The 18,725-nt window shown below is 36.6% G+C and overlaps 1 protein-coding gene and 1 non-coding gene across 2 annotated transcripts; one reads left to right on the forward strand and one right to left on the reverse strand.

Moving 5' to 3' along the window:
- Positions 1 to 13,327: 13,327 nt before the first annotated feature.
- Positions 13,328 to 14,620, forward strand: LOC127799738 (uncharacterized). Its single transcript, XM_052333963.1, has one exon. The coding sequence runs from the start codon at positions 13,328 to 13,330 to the stop codon at positions 14,618 to 14,620; it is 1,293 nt and encodes a 430-aa protein (XP_052189923.1).
- On the reverse strand, positions 13,724 to 13,830 carry LOC127800841 (small nucleolar RNA R71). The gene has a single exon (XR_008022869.1). It is a non-coding gene; the product is annotated as a small nucleolar RNA R71 (small nucleolar RNA).
- Positions 14,621 to 18,725: the final 4,105 nt, after the last annotated feature.

Consider the following 18,725-nt stretch of genomic DNA (forward strand, 5'->3'; position numbering starts at 1 on the left):
AGTGTGATTCAGACTTGTCAGAAGATTTCTTAACCATATGGCTTCACATACAGTAAATGAAACTGCCACATATTCAGCCTCACATGATGATAAAGCCACAATTGGTTGTTTTTTGCATGCCCAAGTAAATGCTGTTGAGCCAAGGTAAAAAACATAACCTGTTGTGCTTTTCCTTTCTTCAGGATCTCGACCCCAATCACTATCAGAATACCCAACAAGTTTCGTACTTTCTCCATAAGCATAAAAAATGCCAAGATTAAGTGTGCCTTTCACATACCTCAAGATTCTTTTTGCAGCTTGCCAGTGAGATTCTCTTGGCACTTCCATGTAGCGACTCAATAGGCTAACTCCATACACAATGTCCGGCCTTGTCACAGTTAAATATATAAGACTTCCAATCAAGCTTTTGAATAATGTTGATTCAATAAGCTTACCTTCTCCTTCTTTTGTCAACCGAGTATCTGTAGTGACAGGAGTTGCAACAATACTACAATCACTCATTTTGAATTTTCTCAGCAATTCATCTGTGTATTTTTGTTGGCACACAAATATTCCATCCTTGTCTTGTTGAATCTCCAACCCCAAGAAGAAAGACATCAACCCATTATCTGTCATTTCAAACTCATTAAACATATTTTGTTTGAACTCTGTGAATAATCTTTGGCTATTCCCTGTAAACAAAAGATCATCCACATATAAACAGATAACTAGAAATTCACCATCAATATTATTTTTCACATAAACACAAGGTTCATATGGGCATTGATCGAAACCAGTTTGACGAAGATAATCATCAATGCGAGAATTCCATGCACGTGGGGCTTGCTTCAGACCATACAACGCCTTTTTTAATTTGTAAACCTTGTGTTCCTCACCTCTTATTTCAAACCCTTCAGGCTGATGAACATATACTTCTTCTGTGAGAATTCCATTGAGAAAGGCCGACTTAACATCAAGTTGGTATATTTTCCACCTATGAGATGCTGCAAGAGAAATCAGTAGTCTTACCGTATCAAATCGAACCACTGGCGCAAACACTTCGTCATAGTCAATTCCATATTTTTGCTTGTACCCTTTTGCTACTAGTCTTGCTTTGTAGCGAGCAATGCTACCATCAGCATTTCGCTTAATTTTGTATACCCATTTGACTCCAATTGCTTGTTGATTTGGTGGAAGTGTGGTTAATTCCCATGTGTCATTTTTGTTGATAGCCATCATTTCTTTCTCCATGGCAGACTTCCAGCAATCTTTTGTCACAGCTTCTTTGAAATTGATGGGCTCATGATCAACATACAAACAAAACAGATTTGCAGCTTCCTCTTCCATTTGTAGCGTGTTCCTATAAATGTCTTGTAGGCTTCTAAAATTGACTGGAGAGGAACTATCACTTGAAGAACTTGAATTTGAGTTGGGATGGCTACTACTGCTTTCATGCAAACTGCTATTACTCGCTTGAGAATCTGCATGAAAATTGTTGCTACTTACATGAGAACTTGCAGCTGATGTTGATTGTGTTGTAGGCGTAATTGTGACCGATTGACTCCCACCTACAGAATGATTTGCTGCTGCATCTTCATGAATCATTGTTGCATCCTCAATAATTTTTTCTTTATCTTTGTCACTGTTCCAGTCCCACATTGCTACCTCATGAAAAACAACATCTCTACTCACCATTAATTTTTTTGTTAATGGATTGTAGAGCTTATATGCCTTTGACTCTTCACTATAGCCCACAAAGATACATTTTTCACCATGATCATCCAGCTTCTTTCTCTTGCTCTCAGGTATTTGAGCATATGCGATACACCCAAAAATCCTTAAATGACCAACGCTAGGCTTATATCTGCTCCATGCTTCTTGCGGTGTCATATTTCGAACACTTTTCGTTGGGCAACGATTGAGAAGATAAACCGAACAAGCCACTGCTTCAGCCCAAAACTGTTTAGGCAATTTTTTCTCATTGAGCAGTGTTCTTGTCATGTCAAGTATGGTGCGATTCTTTCGTTCTGCAATTCCATTTTGCTGTGGGGTGTATGAAGTTGTCAACTGATGACGTATACCATGTTCCCTGCAAAACTCTTGGAAAGCATTTGAAGTATACTCTCCACCTCTGTCAGATCTTATGGTCACAATCTTACACTTCCTTTCATTTTCTACAAGCGATTTGAACTGTTTAAACACAGTTAATGCAGCACTTTTTTCTTTCAGAAAATAAACCCATACCTTTCGGCTGAAATCATCAATAAAACTTATGAAATATTTGTTGCCACCAAAAGAATGAGGTTCGATTGGTCCGCAAATATCTATGTGTACAAGCTGTAAGCATGCATGTGCTCTCCATGATGACATATTGGGAAAAGGAAGACGAGTTTGCTTACTAAGTACACACCCTTCACAAACACGATCTGATAGTTCAATACTTGGCAGTCCATGCACCATACCAGTTGAAGATAACAATCTTAGTCCATTGAAATGAAGATGCCCAAATCGCAAATGCCATTTTTCTGACTCACTTTCAATTATTCCAAGAAAACAAGATGTATTCATAGTATTTAAAGGTAGAGGAAACATACGATTTTTTGACATTTGTATTCGGGCAATGAGTTGCCCATTTGCATCTCTTAGCTGGAGTTGTTTCTTTTCCATATGAATAATATCTCCTTTCTCAAGCAGCTGACCAAGACTAAGAATATTGCTCTTCATCCTGGGAATATAATAGACATCAGTAATATAAATGATATCACCATTGTTTTTATACACCTGGATCTTTCCTTTCCCTGCAACCAGCAACTTCGAGCCATCTCCAAGACTTACTAGTCCACCAGATTCTTCTTTCAGATCCATGAAACATTCCTTTCGACCACACATATGATTAGACGCTCCGGAGTCAAGATACCAAACATTAGTTTGCTCAACAGATTCTTTATGCACTATCAGCAAAGTTGGTTCTTCATCAACGTCATTAGAGGCTTCAGCTAAGTTCACATGATCTTCAAATTTGCTGGAACATTCAAAAGAGTAATGTCCAAATTTATGGCAATTAAAACACTGAACATTTGCTTTACCTCTGCCATATCCTCCGCGACCTCTACCTCGTCCACGATAAGTTGCTCTTCCACGTTGAGAAGTTTGTCCTTGAACATGTTCACTATTTGAATTATCAAAAGTGAATTTTGACACCAAAGCTTGATCTGTTGAGTTTGACTGAGAATGCTTCTTTATACGTAGTTCATGAACTCTCAGAGATCCTAAAAGTTCTTCAGTACTCATTGTTTCCAGATTCTTTGACTCCTCTATAGCTGTTACTACATGCCCAAAATTATGAGTAAGAGACCTCAGTATCTTCTCCATTACTCGAACATCTTCAAGCTTTTCTCCATTTCTCTTCATTTGATTGACAATTGCAATAAGTCGTGAGTAATAATCTGAGACTAATTCCCCTTCTGTCATGTGAACTGCTTCAAACTCACTTCTAAGAGTCTGCAATCTCACCTTCTTCACTCTTTCAACTCCTTTATAAATTGTGCTCAGGTTGTCCCAGACCTCCTTGCTGCTTGTTGCTTCAGAAATTTTCTCAAACGTATCATCCTCCAATCCTTGGTACAGCAAAAAGAGTGCCTTCTTATCTTTTTTCCGTTGGTCTCTTAGAGAATTCTTCTAGTCAGCAGTGTAGAGAACTTCAGCTTCTGAACTTGGTTCAACATAACCATTTGAAACTACCTCCCACAACTCTTGTGAACCGAACAATGCTTTGAATTGGATACACCACCTTTCATAGTTTTCTTTTGTCAACTTAGGAACTTGAAGCTGGACCAAGTTTGATGCCATGAGAAAAAAAGAAACAAGAAAGAGAACCTGTCGCTCTGATACCAGTTTGTTGGTATTTAACTTTAAGAAAGAAGTTGAAACAGAACTTGAGAACTGATGATTTATTACTCAATCAAAAATACGAAGTCATACATTTCTGTTTTATCACTAGCTCTTTATATAGCAGAGCAGAATGACAGTAAGTAATTGAAACAAAAACAGAATACATAAAACAAGCCTAAAATAAAGATAGAGATAAGCAAGGAGGTTGGAGAAAATAATGGAGCAGAAACTGAAGACTCGGTTCTGCAGTTTATTGAGTGGACTTGGTCTTATAAAAAATACCTTTTTGATTTATTATTTCTAACAAAACTTTCTATTAATTACTTTGTTGTTTCCCTAATCTTTGTTTAACTAGTCCCTGTGGAGTGTTTCATGGAAACTTTTTGTCAATTACTTTGTCGTTTCCCTAATCTTCGTTTAACCAGTCCCTGTGGAGCGTTTCATAATCAGTAAAACCGATCCCTACCATTAATTTGGACAGAACCCAACTAACTTGTACAGATTTTGAGGAAACATGCGTGGACAGAAACATGAATCTGTGGCTAAAAGATGACTACGTATCGGAGAAAAAAAAAAAGATAGATATAATGAGTTTGAATTCATCAAAGTGAAATTCGTTAGAAATGTTGGAAGGAATACGGTGAAGCATCTTAGAAACTTTCTTGATGAAATGGTGGGGGACCTTCAACAAAGACTATTGCGGAAAATCTCTACAAAACAAAAAAGGTTAGTGTAATAAATTGAACCAAATTTAAATCAAAATAAAGAACGCATGAAATATAATGAAAATACTCTCTGTTAAATAACGTTTAAGGCTCAGATCTAAAAGAACCAATCACAACTTTTGATAACGTCAACGAATAGGAACCATAAGCTACAAACGAAGCCCTCAAACCGTAAACCTAGAAAGCCTCAACACCTCTCGGCCTAACTAAACGAAACTCTCTCTCACCCAAGCAATCAAAACCACTCATAGTAGGTTACCACATAAGGTAGATCAGTCACAAAGACAAAGGGTAGAAGCACAAAGCAAAGAGAGAACAACTTACTCAAAAAGGAGACCTTGGTCTTGAATATGTAATGGTATCAAGTAACATTAGTGGGCCGCCTTTCACACATGAGGAAAGGCGGCCTCTCACATCGAAGGAAGGATCAACCATAGAAGGCAAGAAAACTCCCATGACGATCGGATGAACAAGGAAGGAGAGATGGAGCTATCGGCCAAGAAAGGAAACACGAGAGAGAGAGAGAGAGAGAGAGAGAGTGTAACACCTCGCCTTCCCAGGGCGTTAGGTAACGTAAGATATCTAGGATATATTTTTTTCTAATAAACGGAAACTCAATACAAAATCGTTCCCCGAATATCCCGTTACACCTTTTCAGTATATCAACTATGAACCACTAATAAACTAAGACAGATACATCATCTCAAATGCGAAAGCTAGATTGAAACGTCAATACCATAATCGAACCCACTTTATTCATAATATAAAGGCAAACCAAAGTTTACATGACGTCATCAAAATTAACAACATAATAGAAAACGACATAAAGTAAACTATCCATTAATTGCTGTCACTCCTTGGCGGTCCCTTTCCTTTTCGCACCGCTGCCTTCACCTGGAACGTTTGAATATTCCAGGTACATCGTCCATATTAGATGATGAATCATCTAAGTAAGAGTTCAAAAACACATTTTTCATGAATGAATGCAAGACATAAAATAAATGAATACAACCCGGTAAGGCTTAGCCCAAGAGAATCCTAAGCGCTTAAGCTTACCACAAAAAAAGAGCAATCTCTCTAAAAGCTATGTCACCGTACCAACACATCGACACGACCCTATTCTAGCTTAAGAGGGGCAAGTCAACGCATCTCTTCAACATCTCGAAAACAATCATTATCAACTCCTGGCCCAAGAGGGTCACATCAACACAAGAACCCAACTCACCACATTTACGTCTGAGATTACGTTCCCACTCTAAGCATCCAGGAACCACCACACAATCCCAACTCCAAAATTTCACATGAACCACCTTGTAACACCCCGCTTTTCTATTACCGAGCGTGTCACTATGCTGGGACCCAAAATATACATAAATTATCTTTTCTTTCTTTCTCGGTACATAACTTTAAACCTTAAGTACTGAATTCCAAACAAAACCCCTAGCAAATCATTCAGAATATGCGAAAGCGATAATCGAAATCTAATATGGTACATACTTGAATTCACCTTATATTATATCATAAAGAATTCGTACCATATATTACATCATATTCTCAAATATAAAATACATGGAGATTCCATAAACATTCTAACAAGACTAATCATCAATAAAGCATAAGCTAAAACATATCCGAATCAACTCGCTAAATCTATCGGCCATGCCATCACGTGCCGTCTCATATCAACCTGCTCCTTGCCTAAGCTGCAAGTCTAAATTGAAACGTTGAATGTTCCAGGGGCATAACCCATTAGAAGATGAAACTTCTAGTGAGGGTCCAACAACATACATATGAATGTATGATGTGATAACATGAACAACATTTGCCCTTAATGTAACTTCCCAGACCCACCAGCCCGACACGAAATCCTAAGCAAATCCCGAACCTCTGCAGGATAAGCCTAACGTTATTCCATCATTGCCCTAGGGGAATTACAGCTACACGCTGGGGGTGACATTCCATTCCCATGCACAAATATCAATATAACAATAATATCGTATCATGCAATTATCACGACTTTCCATGCAATATAACAAAATGAATATTGAATTCATAACAACATGCATATATAACAAACATATAATGAATATAAGTTCTTGTGATAAAATCACTCACCTCAAAAAGCACGCATCGCCTCGATATGCATGCCCGACCTCGATTCTCGTGCCAACTCTCAAAAGTTGCACCAATTACATCATCTCGATCACCTCAATCATAAAAATGATATTTAATCACTAAATATCCTCAATATTCCATTTATTTCATTTTCTCTCATTTGTCCTTCTAAAAATCCTAAGAAATACCATCGAGATTTTTTTCTCAAATCTAATTCCACAATAATTCATCATAGGCTATGAACTTCAAGGAAAAAATACTAAACTTACCGGGATGATGTGTTTTCACGTAAAACGAGGTTGTTCAGTGCAAAAATCGAGACATCAAGAAGGCCAAATCCAAATCTTTTTGCACAAACTTTCATAAAATAATTTTCTCTATTTTTCAAGAATTTTTGTAGAATTTTTCCCAAGCCCCACGCTCCCTCATGCGTCTGCACGCACCTAAGGTGAGTGGCGCGCATGAAGCACCAGTGGGTAACCAGCACGCGTCGGTCGTCTTCTCCAGCAACGACGGCTGACTCTACCAGCTCCTTCCCCTCTTCCAGTCGATCACCATGGCACCTCTTGTGCCTTGAAAGGAGCTCGGGAAAGCCCTAAACAGGCTGGCCACAGTTTCAGCTTGGCCGTCCGCTTCCTTCTCCGGTGAACCCTCGAATCACCTTCAAACCTCAACCAAAATACCTCATTTTCTCCAGAAATCATCCTTAGGCTATGGGTAACAAAAGCCCCTTAAAATTGACTCTCAATTTGTTCGATTTCGTTGCCAATTTGAAGCTCCATTTCTTGCAACTTTCGACCACCTTCAACGTCTATTTATAGGCATTTTCGAGCGACCAAATGCCCTTGGCAGCCTTACCCGACCCCTTAGGATCTTAAACATCTCCTAGATTGGCCTTGAGCGAGCCTTATCCAACAACCAAAAGTGATTTTTAGAGGTTGAACTCACGACCACTTTTTGGTCGGCTTTTCTTCATTTTTCGGCCACCTTCGTGGCCTTTGTCGGATCTGCCTTTATAAAAAAGCTTCTCCTGACCATGCCTCGTGCGATCCCGTGGTCCATTTTGGCCATGGTTGACCGGCCATGTGCTGATCATTGACCAACTTTTGGCTTTTTACATTTTGGCCCCTTAACTTTTGGCCTTTACCTTTTTTGCCTTTTTTACTTAGCCCCTGAACTTTCCAATATTATAATTACGACCCTCAAGTCCCAAAACATCAATTTGACCCCCGAAGATTCCAAGAAATTATCATTTCGACCTCTCTCTGGCAATTTCAGAAAACTGCACTTAAGCCTGAATCTTCGTTTTGGCCCTCAACCTTTTCGTTTCTTCCTAAAACCACTAAAAAGTTGTACCTTATGAAAAACTAAAGCCCTCTCAAGCTTCTGTTGACTTCCTGGAAGTCGTTTATAACAATTTGGTATTGCAGCTTAATTGGCAACTGCATTTTAGTTGTACCGAAAACTATTCCCGATCTCATTTCTTTCAATGCCATAAATCATGCCTCGAAATACTCATCACGGCCATATCATTTTCCTTTGGCATCTCGGCTCCAGGGAACTCCCTGCAGTCGATTCGGTCAATTTTTTGAGCTATTTAGATACCGAGCTTCCCCGAAATTTCGTTATTCTAATAAGACACTTATTTCCAAATAATCCTAATTTCTTGGGTATTACACACTTAGTCATCCTAGTGCAACTTTCCTGACCAAACAACCCAACACGAAAACCAAGGCAGCTATCCCGGTATACACTTCAGCACAAGATATCCCTATTATTCTGTCACGCCCTTGCAGAATTATGCCTACACTGTCCAGATAACATCTTAAGCTGACATTCCATACGAATACACAAAATGCAAAATAATGCCACATTTCACAATTCAATGCATCATATAAATAACATTTTATAAAATGCAATGCACAAGTTCAAAACATTTAGGGACGAACCTCCCTCATAAACCAACCGTCACAAGTTACCATTTGCATGCACAAAATCATTTTGCATAAAATCTCAACACATCTAGATAGAACAAACACCAAGTTTTTAGGTAGAACACTCACAATAAACAAGTTTGGGTAGCAAACAACTCACAATAAACAAATTTGGGTAGCGAACAACCCACCTCAACCAATTCGGATTACCTCGATTCTTGTGCACGACCTCAATTTGTGTGCCAAATCACAATCACTTGTACTTATACTCAACCTTGAGCCCTGATACTCCCTAAACACCATATTTAATTAAAGATCATCAAATTCTATTTTTCCTAAATTTTTCCATAATTTCATCTATTTTTCTCCCAATTTTCACCTCGATAATTCAAAAATAATTATCTTCTCAAACATTTTTCCAAATTATTTCACATGATAAATCCTAAAATAAATTTAGAAAAATATACAAAGAAAAATACTGGAATTACCCCTTCCCACGCGCCCTGCGCGAGAAAGCTGGCACGTGCAAGCACACGTCAGTTTCTTCCTCGCTTCCAACCGCCGTCGACTCCTCCGACGGCCAAACTAAGGGTAACCCCTTGAAGCTCTTTGTAATTTGATCCCAACCACACCATGTCTCCGACCGAAACACCACCGAAAAGGCCACTAGAAAGCCAGTTGCAGGTCAGCGGAAGCGGACCGCCTCGAGTTTTCTGATGATGTACGAACAGCCTTGAAACATTGATAAAAATACTCCAAATGCTCTAGAAACCTTCCTCTTGATACATGGATCAAAAGCCCCTTAACAAATCCCTCAAAAACATCCAAAATCGTGGCCAATTTGTTTCCCAAAACTCGAAACCCTCGGCCCCTCTTTTATAGAAAATTCTGGCCACTTCTCGGCCAATCACCGACCAGAACTTGGCTCCCACGAAACTCTATGCCGTATACTACCTCCCCTAGGCCCTACCTCAGCCATCCCATCTTCAGAGACAGCTCCATGTGCAATGGATTTGCAGCAGCCGATTTCTTCTTTGTGTTCACACTTGAAGTTTTGCTTTATTGCACTTTCACCCTCTAGATTCTTCCAATGTCATTTCTGCCCTTTGTATGATACCCCTAATCTATCCAACTATACCACTAAGGCCCAAAAGTTTATTACTATTCATTTTATCCTCGAAATTCCCAAAAATATATCATTTTGACCTCTCTCGGGCAAATTTAGAAAATTACACTTAGGCCCGACTAGTCAATTTGACCTTAAATCCATTCATTTCAACTCTAAATTGCTCAAGGGTTGTTTCATATACAAAATCTAAGTCCTCAAGACACTTCATTGACTTTTCGGATGTTCCCTATGTCAATTTGATTTTCTCAACCCGGTCGTCAACTATACTGAAAACTGTTCCCGATCTAATTTTTTTTTATGCCTAAAATCATAACTCATATTACTTGTTAATACCATTATATTTTTCTTAATCATCTAGGGTCCGGGGTAGTCCCTCCAGTCGATTCGCTCACTTAAGATTGCGATAGTGTACCCTACAGCTTCTTTCTTTCAAAAATTCCACTTATACCCTTCATCAAATACTATTTATAACCTCGAGAATTTTTTGGGTATTACATAGAGGCTAGGGTTCGTCCACAAGAGAAGGAGACACCAAAAGAAGGGCCAAAGAATGCCCTTTTATATGAGGGCTAATGGGCTAGGATGAGTAGGCTTCCCCCTACTTGAGTAAATAGGCTAAGGCCCATTTCTCCTCCAAATTAAGTGGGGAGTAGGCTCGTGGCCTAACTTCTAAAATGGGCTGCCTAAAAGTGGTGACGAACTTGGGTTTTTCAATCCCGGGCGGAAGCCTATGAAGATAAAACTCACACAAAAAATTGTTATAGTCTCGGGCCTTATTAGGAAACAAAAACAACAAATCTCCACCTTGATTCCTAATAAGGCCAGCACACACATGCAGCAAGAAAACTTGCAACAAAAACATAAGAATGATCAATAGGTATATGAGAAGAAGCCATTACCAATTCTCATGTAACTTTACCAATGCTTAGAAGGTCTAGACATCTTTTGAATTTGTTCATAGTAAGCACTTTTGTTCCCATATCAAAGGGATTGAAATTTGAATGTACTTTTTCAAGCCTAATAGCATCTTGAGATATAATATCATGGATAAAGTGCAATCTCACATCAATGTGTTTAGTGCGCTCGTGAAAAATAAGGTTTTTACACAAATGAATAGCTGACTGACTATTAGAAAAAAGCAGTGACAATTTCTGTTAGAACACACAATTCATTAAGTTATCCTTTAAACCACAAAGCTTCTTTAATAGCTTTAATAGCAGCTATATATTCAGATTCAGTGGTAGACAAAGCAACAATGTGTTGGAGTTGAGACTTCCAACTAATACATGAATTACATAAAGTAAACACATAGGATGATGTTGATTTCCTATTGTCTATATCACATGCATAGTCTGAATCTGTAAACCCTATTAGACTCACTTTATTTGAATGATGTTTATACACTAAACCTACATTGAATGTACCCCTCAAATACCTAAGCAACCATTTCAATGCTTCCCAATGGATAGGACCTGGGTTTGTCATAAATCTACTTAGGTTGTTAACAACATGGGCTAGGTCTGGTCTAGTACACACCATGAGGTAAATAACTGATCCTATTGCATTAGAATAAGGGATTTTACTCATGTACTACTCTTCTTCTTCGTTAATTGGAGATTTTTCTCTTTACAATATGAAATGGGCTCCTAAGGGTAAAGATACTGATTTGCTTTCATGCATGCTAAATCTTTTTAGAATTTTTAACACATATGAAGTTTGATGCAAAAATAACATGGAATTTGACCTATTGATAGAGCTTAATTGTATACATATTTTTATCTAATTTTTATCTTAATCTTATGCTATTTTTCTACATAAATGTGTGTTTACATGGATTTTATATTATTTTAATCTCTTTTTGTAGGAACTCGGTACAGGAAATTAATTTGAAGATTTGGGCGTAAAAGAAAAAAAATATTATAAAATTGATTTTAAAATAAATAAATATTTTAAATAATTAAAGTTATAATATAATTAAAGTTATTATATTTAACAGTATATTAAAGATTATATATGTTATTTTGTATATTATATTATATTATATATTGAATTATAATATTTATATATATATATCATTACAGTAGCGTGAATGTGTGAGTGTGTGGTTTGTGTGTGTGTTTATATAATAATATATTAATAAAATAAAAAGGAGAATGGGATTGAAGCTAGGGCGGCCCTGCACATCCTATACATATATATATATATATTATTATATTGGATTAAGAGATGAGGGGAGGAGGCTTTCGGACGTGGCACAGTGAAGATTTCATAGAGATTTCTGAGGAGGAGATTGGAGCTCCGCTCGGCGCACAGTGGGGCAGACAAAAGAGAAAGGAATTAAGGAAGAAGGCAGCGACGCACACTGGAAGGAGACGCAAGCCTCTCGCACAGCAAAAGCAAGCGCACGAACGCGACCCAGATCTGGAATAGATCTGGGCAGGGAACTTCATTCTCTTTTTAATTTTAGTGTTTGTTTTTATTTTAATAATGTCTAACTAATTTATTTTAGCTAGGGTTTGGATGGATTTTAATTTTGGGATTATGTGATTATTTGTTTAGTTTGATTCAAAACCCGATTATTATTTGCATGAGGAATTTATATTGTTGTGTTTAATACTTTAAAAGATTTGCCACCTTTTAATGATTTAATGATTTATGCATGACTGACTAAAGAATTGTTATAAATTAGATTCATAGGCAATATAAATCACATGCTTGACTATGAGATCAAAAGATGATTAGCTCATGTGTGGGAATCGAGGAAGCTTAGTGAGTCAAATCCCCTTATGAGATTAGAGGTTTCTAAAGAACTTAATGCTTATTTATTTCGTTAATATCTGATCAGAAATCTGACAGTAAAATTGAATTAATAAAGGATTAATATGACTTGGGAAAGCTTATTAATTAATTGAGAAAAATCCACCATCACATGCAAATAATTATAAAATACATTAAAGGTATTTTCGATTTTGAATCGGATTAAATAGATAATTCCATAACTCATATTAAATAAAATCTAAACCCTAGTGCATTTATTAATTAATTTTTCTCACAAAGAATCCAGTTTTTTCATTTATTTTTCTTTTTATTCATTTGATTAATTAATTAGTTCAACTTAGGTTAAATTAAAATTGTTTTGGTATTGTGATCTAGTTCTCGTGGGATCGACATCTTTTTATCACTATTTGCATATTTGACTAGGGTACGCTTGCCCGAATTAATTGTGCATAAAATCATACATCAAGTTTTTTGGCGCCGTTGCCGGGGACTAGTTTATTGCATATCAAAACTACATAAGTTATCCTTAGATTGAACATCTTTTTGTTTTCTTTTGGGTTTTGCAATTTTAATTTAATTTAATTATTTATTTTATTGTTATTTTTTTCTTTTCATCTTTTAGAAATTTTATTTTTAATTTTTTAATTTTTAATATTTTTCTTTTTCTTTGTAGGTTTCAATGGTGCATGACACGCGCTAGTGGTGGAGAATTGATACCCCTTGATCAAGAAATTGAAAAAACTCTAAAAAAGCAAAAGAAGGAGAAAAAGAGCAAGATGGAGCAAGAACAACAGATTCAAAATAATCAAAGGACATTGAGCTCATATGCTACACCTACTCTAGATGACACTACCTCAAGCATTAGGAGGCCAAATGTGCAAGAAAACAACTTCGAGATCAAACCTGCAATTATTCAAATGATCCAGATGAGTGTACAATTTTCTGGCCCTAATGATGATCCCAACTCTTATATTGCTAATTTTCTTGAAATATGTGATACTTTTAGGCATAATGAAGTTAGTGAGGATGCAGTTCGACTTAGGTTGTTTCCCTTTTCCTTGAAAGATAGAGCAAAAGAATGGCTTAATTCTCTTCCTGAAGGTTCTATTTCTACATGGAATGATTTAGCACAAAATTTTTTATCTAAATATTTTCCACCTTCTAAAACGGCTAAATTAAGGAATGACATAACAATTTTTTCACAATTTGGTAATGAATCCTTATATGAGTCGTGGGAGAGATTTAAAGAAATGCTTAGGAAATGTCCTCACCATGGTTTACCTATTTGGATGCAAGTGCAAACTTTTTATAGTGGCATTAATCAATCTTCTCGTTCGATGTTAGATGCAACTGTAGGTGGTACCCTTATGAGGAAAACTCCCGAGGAAGCATATGAACTCTTGGAGGAGATGGCAGCCAACAGTTATCAATGGGACAATGAGAGAGCAAATAAAAAGGGAGTTGGAATTTATAATGTTGATTCTATCACTGCTTTATCTGTTCAAATTGCTGAATTAAATAAGAATTTGGGTAATTTGGGGGTTTCAACTATGAATGCTTCTTCTTCTTCTTCTTCCCATTTTCTTTCTTGTGAGCTTTGTGGGCGAGGGGGACATGCTAGTGTAGATTGTCAAGTAGGAAATCCTTTTTCTAGTTCTTCTAAACAAGCTAATTTTATTTCTTATGGTGGCAACAAGTCAAATTTTAATCCCTACTCCAACACTTACAATCCAGGATGGAGGAGCCATCCTAATCTTTCTTGGAGTAATAATCAACAAAGAGTGCCCCCTGGCTTTCAACAACAACAACATCAAATTCCACAGGAGAAGAAATCGAATTTGGAAGATATAATGGCAAAGTGTATCAATAGTACAGAGGCAAGAATGCAAAGCTTGGAAACTCAAATTGGACAACTTGCCCAAGCGATTTCAGAAAGACCACAAGGAGCCTTGCCTAGCAATACTGAGAAGAATCCAAGGGAGCATGTAAAAGCCATCACTTTGCGAAGTGGAAAAGAACTTGAAAGTAAAGAAAAAGATGAAGAGCATACAAAAGAGGAAGAAAGCTAAGAGCTTGAAGCCAAAGAAGAGGATTGTGATTTATCAAAGGTGAAAAAAGGGAGTTCTTCACTTAATTTAAAATCTTACAAACCTCCTCTTCCTTTTCCTAAAAGATTTTTGAAGGCTAACTTGGATAAACAATTTGCTAAATTTTTAAAGGTGTTTAAAAAATTGCATATTAACATCCCTCTTCTTGATGCTATATCACAAATGCCAAGTTATGCCAAATTTTTAAAAGACATAATTGCAAACAAAAGAAAGTTGGAGGAATTTGAGATGGTGAAACTTAATGAAGAATGTTCTGCAATTCTACAAAATAAATTGCCTCCAAAACTTAAGGATCCAGGGAGCTTTTCTATTCCTTGCACTATTAGTGGAATTAATTTTGATAAGGCTTTATGTGACCTTGGTGCAAGTATTAATTTGATGCCCTTTTTTGTTTTCAGGAAACTTGGATTAAAAGAACCAACACCCACCACTATTTCTCTTCAGTTGGCTGACAGAAGTATCAAATATCCAAGGGGATTAGTGGAGGATGTTTTGGTAAAAGTAGATAAATTTATTTTTCCTGTTGACTTTATTGTTCTAGACATGGAAGAGGATCATGATATGCCCTTAATTTTAGGGAGACCTTTTCTCGCCACTGGAAGAGCTTTAATTGATGTCCAATAAGGAAAACTTAGCCTTAGAATTAATGATGAAGAAGTTGTGTTTGATGTGTTTAAGGCTATGAAACATTCAAATGAAAATGAAGTCTTAAGGATAGATTGCATTGATGATTTGGTGGATAGAAAATCTCATGCATTTAGATTAGATGACCCCATAGAAAATTGCATTGGTAACTCTTTTGATGTGAAGGATCAAATTTTAGATGAACAACACAAAGAGGCTATGGGCTATTTGGGAGAAAAGCAAAAATTCAATCCATCCAAAAGAGATAAATTGCTACCTTTGGATGTTTCCTCTTCCTCTTCTTCAAAAGCCAGACCATCAATTGAGAAGCCTCCTATTCTTGAACTTAAACCTCTTCCTTCTCATTTAAAATATGTTTATCTAGGGGATTCATCTAGCTTACCTGTGATTATTTCTTCTTCTTTGATAGGTCTTGAGGAAGAAAAGTTGATGAGGGTGCTTATGGAGCACAAAAAGGCATTTGGATGGAGCATTGCTGATATTCATGGAATAAGTCCATCAATTTGCATGCACAAAATCTTGATGGAAGAAGGCTTCAAGCCTATGGTGCAACCCCAAAGGAGGTTAAATCCTAATATGCAAGAGGTAGTAAAGAAAGAGGTGATAAAATGGCTTGATTCAGGTATTATCTTTCCTATCTCTGATTCTTCTTGGGTAAGTCCTGTGCAAGTTGTGCCTAAAAATGGTCGGATTACTGTGGTAAAAAATGAAAATAATGAATTAATTCCCACAAGAATAGTAACGGGATGGAGAGTGTGTATTGATTATAGGAAATTAAATGATGTTACTAGAAAAGATCACTTTCCCCTCCCCTTCATTGATCAAATGATTGAAAAACTTGCGGGTCAAGAACTTTATTTTTTTCTTGATGGTTATTCTAGTTATCATCAAATTCCTATTGCTCCTGAAGACCAAGAGAAAACTACTTTTACATGCCCATACGGAACATTTGCATTTAGGAGAGTGCCCTTTGGTTTGTGTAATGCTCCTGCAACATTTCAAAGGTGCATGATCTCTCTCTTTTCAGACTTCATTGATGATTTTATGGAAATTTTTATGGATGATTTCTCTATTTTTGGATCTTCATTTGATGCATGCTTGCATAATTTGTCTTTGGTGCTCAAAAGATGTAAAGAATCTAATCTGGTTCTTAATTGGGAAAAGTGTCATTTTATGGTTAGAGAAGGGATTGTTTTGGGCCACAAAGTGTTATCTAAAGGCATTGAAATGGATCGAGCTAAAATTGAATTAATTGAAAAACTTCCTCTTCCTAAATCCGTAAAAGAAGTTAGAGGTTTTTTGGGACATGCAGGTTTTTACAGGAGGTTTATTAAGGACTTCTCTAAAATTGCCGAGCCTTTAACTAATCTTCTAGTAAAAGATGCATCTTTTCAAATCACTGATGATTGTATACATGCATTTAATTGTTTGAAAGAGAAATTGATCCAAGCTCCTATAGTTTCAACCCCCATGTGGGATTTTCCTTTTGAGATCATGTGTGATGCAAGTAATGATACTTTAGGTGCAATTTTAGGACAAAGAATAGACAAGAAATTTCATACCATTTATTACGCAAGTAGAACTATGAATGATGCACAAAAAAATTATTCAACAACTGAAAAGGAACTACTTGCTGTAATGTTTGCTATTGAAAAATTTAGACCTTATTTGATATTGTCTAAAGTAATTGTCTGTACTGACCATTCTGCATTAAAGTATTTACTTGCTAAAAAAGATGCTAAACCTAGGTTGTTAAGATGGATTTTATTGCTACAAGAATTTGACCTAGAAATTAAGGATAAAAAAGGCATTGAAAACTTGGTGGCTGATCATTTGTCAAGATTAGATGGGGAGCATGTGGAAAACATGGCTAAACAATCTTTGCATGATGAATTCCCTGATGAAAAATTATGCTTTGTGCGAGATAATGATGAACCTTGGTATGCTGATTTTGCTAATTTTCTTGTAGGTAATGAGTTGCCCTCTAATATGTCATTTCATCAAAAGAAAAAGTTTTTATCAGATGTAAGGTACTATCTTTGGGAGGAACCATACCTATACAAGATTTGTGGAGATGGCATGGTGAGGAGATGCGTACCACATGAGGAAATGCATAGCATACTCAGTTTTTGTCATGACAAAGAAGTGGGTGGACATCATGGACCTTCTAAGACAGCGGCCAAGGTTTTGCAAAGTGGCTTTTATTGGCCTACCTTATTCAAGGATGCTTATGCCTATGTAAGTGCTTGTGATAGATGCCAACGGATAGGTAATATCTCAAGGAAAAATAAGATGACCCTCAACAATATTCTTATTTGTGATATTTTTTATGTTTGGGGCATTGATTTCATGGGTCCTTTTCCCAAATCTTTCAATAATGAGTATATACTTATTGCCGTTGATTATGTGAGTAAAAGGGTGGAAGCTAGTGCATGTACCACTAATGATGCAAGGGTTGTCATAAAATTTTTGAAGAAAAATATTTTCACTAGATTTGGTACTCCTAGAGCTATCATTAGTGATGGAGGTACACATTTTTGCAATAAACAATTTAAAAATTTATTGGCTAAATATGGTGTTACCCATAAGATGGCTACCCCCTATCATCCGCAAACTAGTGGACAAGTAGAAATTTCAAATAGGGAATTGAAAAATATTTTGGAAAAGACTGTGAGCTTGTCTAGAAAGGATTGGTCTTTAAAATTAGATGATGCACTTTGGGCTTACAGGATAGCTTTCAAAACACCTATTGGAATGTCTCCTTATCGACTAGTTTTTGGTAAGACTTGTCACCTTCCTGTTGAATTAGAGCATAAAGCATATTGGGCTATCAAATTGCTTAACTTTGATTTGCAAGCCGCAGGTACACAACGAAAGATGACATTGAATGAGCTTGAAGAATGGCAGCATGAAGCTTATGAAAATTCTAGGCTTTATAAAGAAAGAACCAAGGCATGGCATGATGCGCACATTAAAAAGAAGGAGTTCAAAGTTGGAGAAAAGGTTCTTCTCTATAATTCTAGATTGAAACTTTTTCCAGGCAAGCTAAGGTCAAGATGGAGTGGTCCATACACAGTAACTCAAGTTTTCCCTTATGGTGCAATTGAAGTCTCTCATGAAACTAAGGGCACTTTCAAAGTTAATGGACAACGGTTGAAGCATTATGTTGATGGTGGACATATATCTTTTTCCAAATCCACCATTCACTTGAAGGATACTTGAGAATGACAACTTAGTCGAGCTAATGACTATAAAGAAGCGCTTGATGGGAGGCAACCCATTCGAAATAATTTTTTTTTCTTTTTATTTCTCTTACTTTTAGAATATTCTTGGATTGATTTCTTATTTCAATTTTTTTTTCTTTTATTTTCCCTTCTTTTTAGGACATGTTGAATAAAGATATCCAGCCCCTCTTCATCAA

This window comes from Diospyros lotus, chromosome 4 (assembly GCF_014633365.1).
Source record: "Diospyros lotus cultivar Yz01 chromosome 4, ASM1463336v1, whole genome shotgun sequence".
In the NCBI taxonomy this organism is placed as follows: Eukaryota; Viridiplantae; Streptophyta; class Magnoliopsida; order Ericales; family Ebenaceae; genus Diospyros; species Diospyros lotus.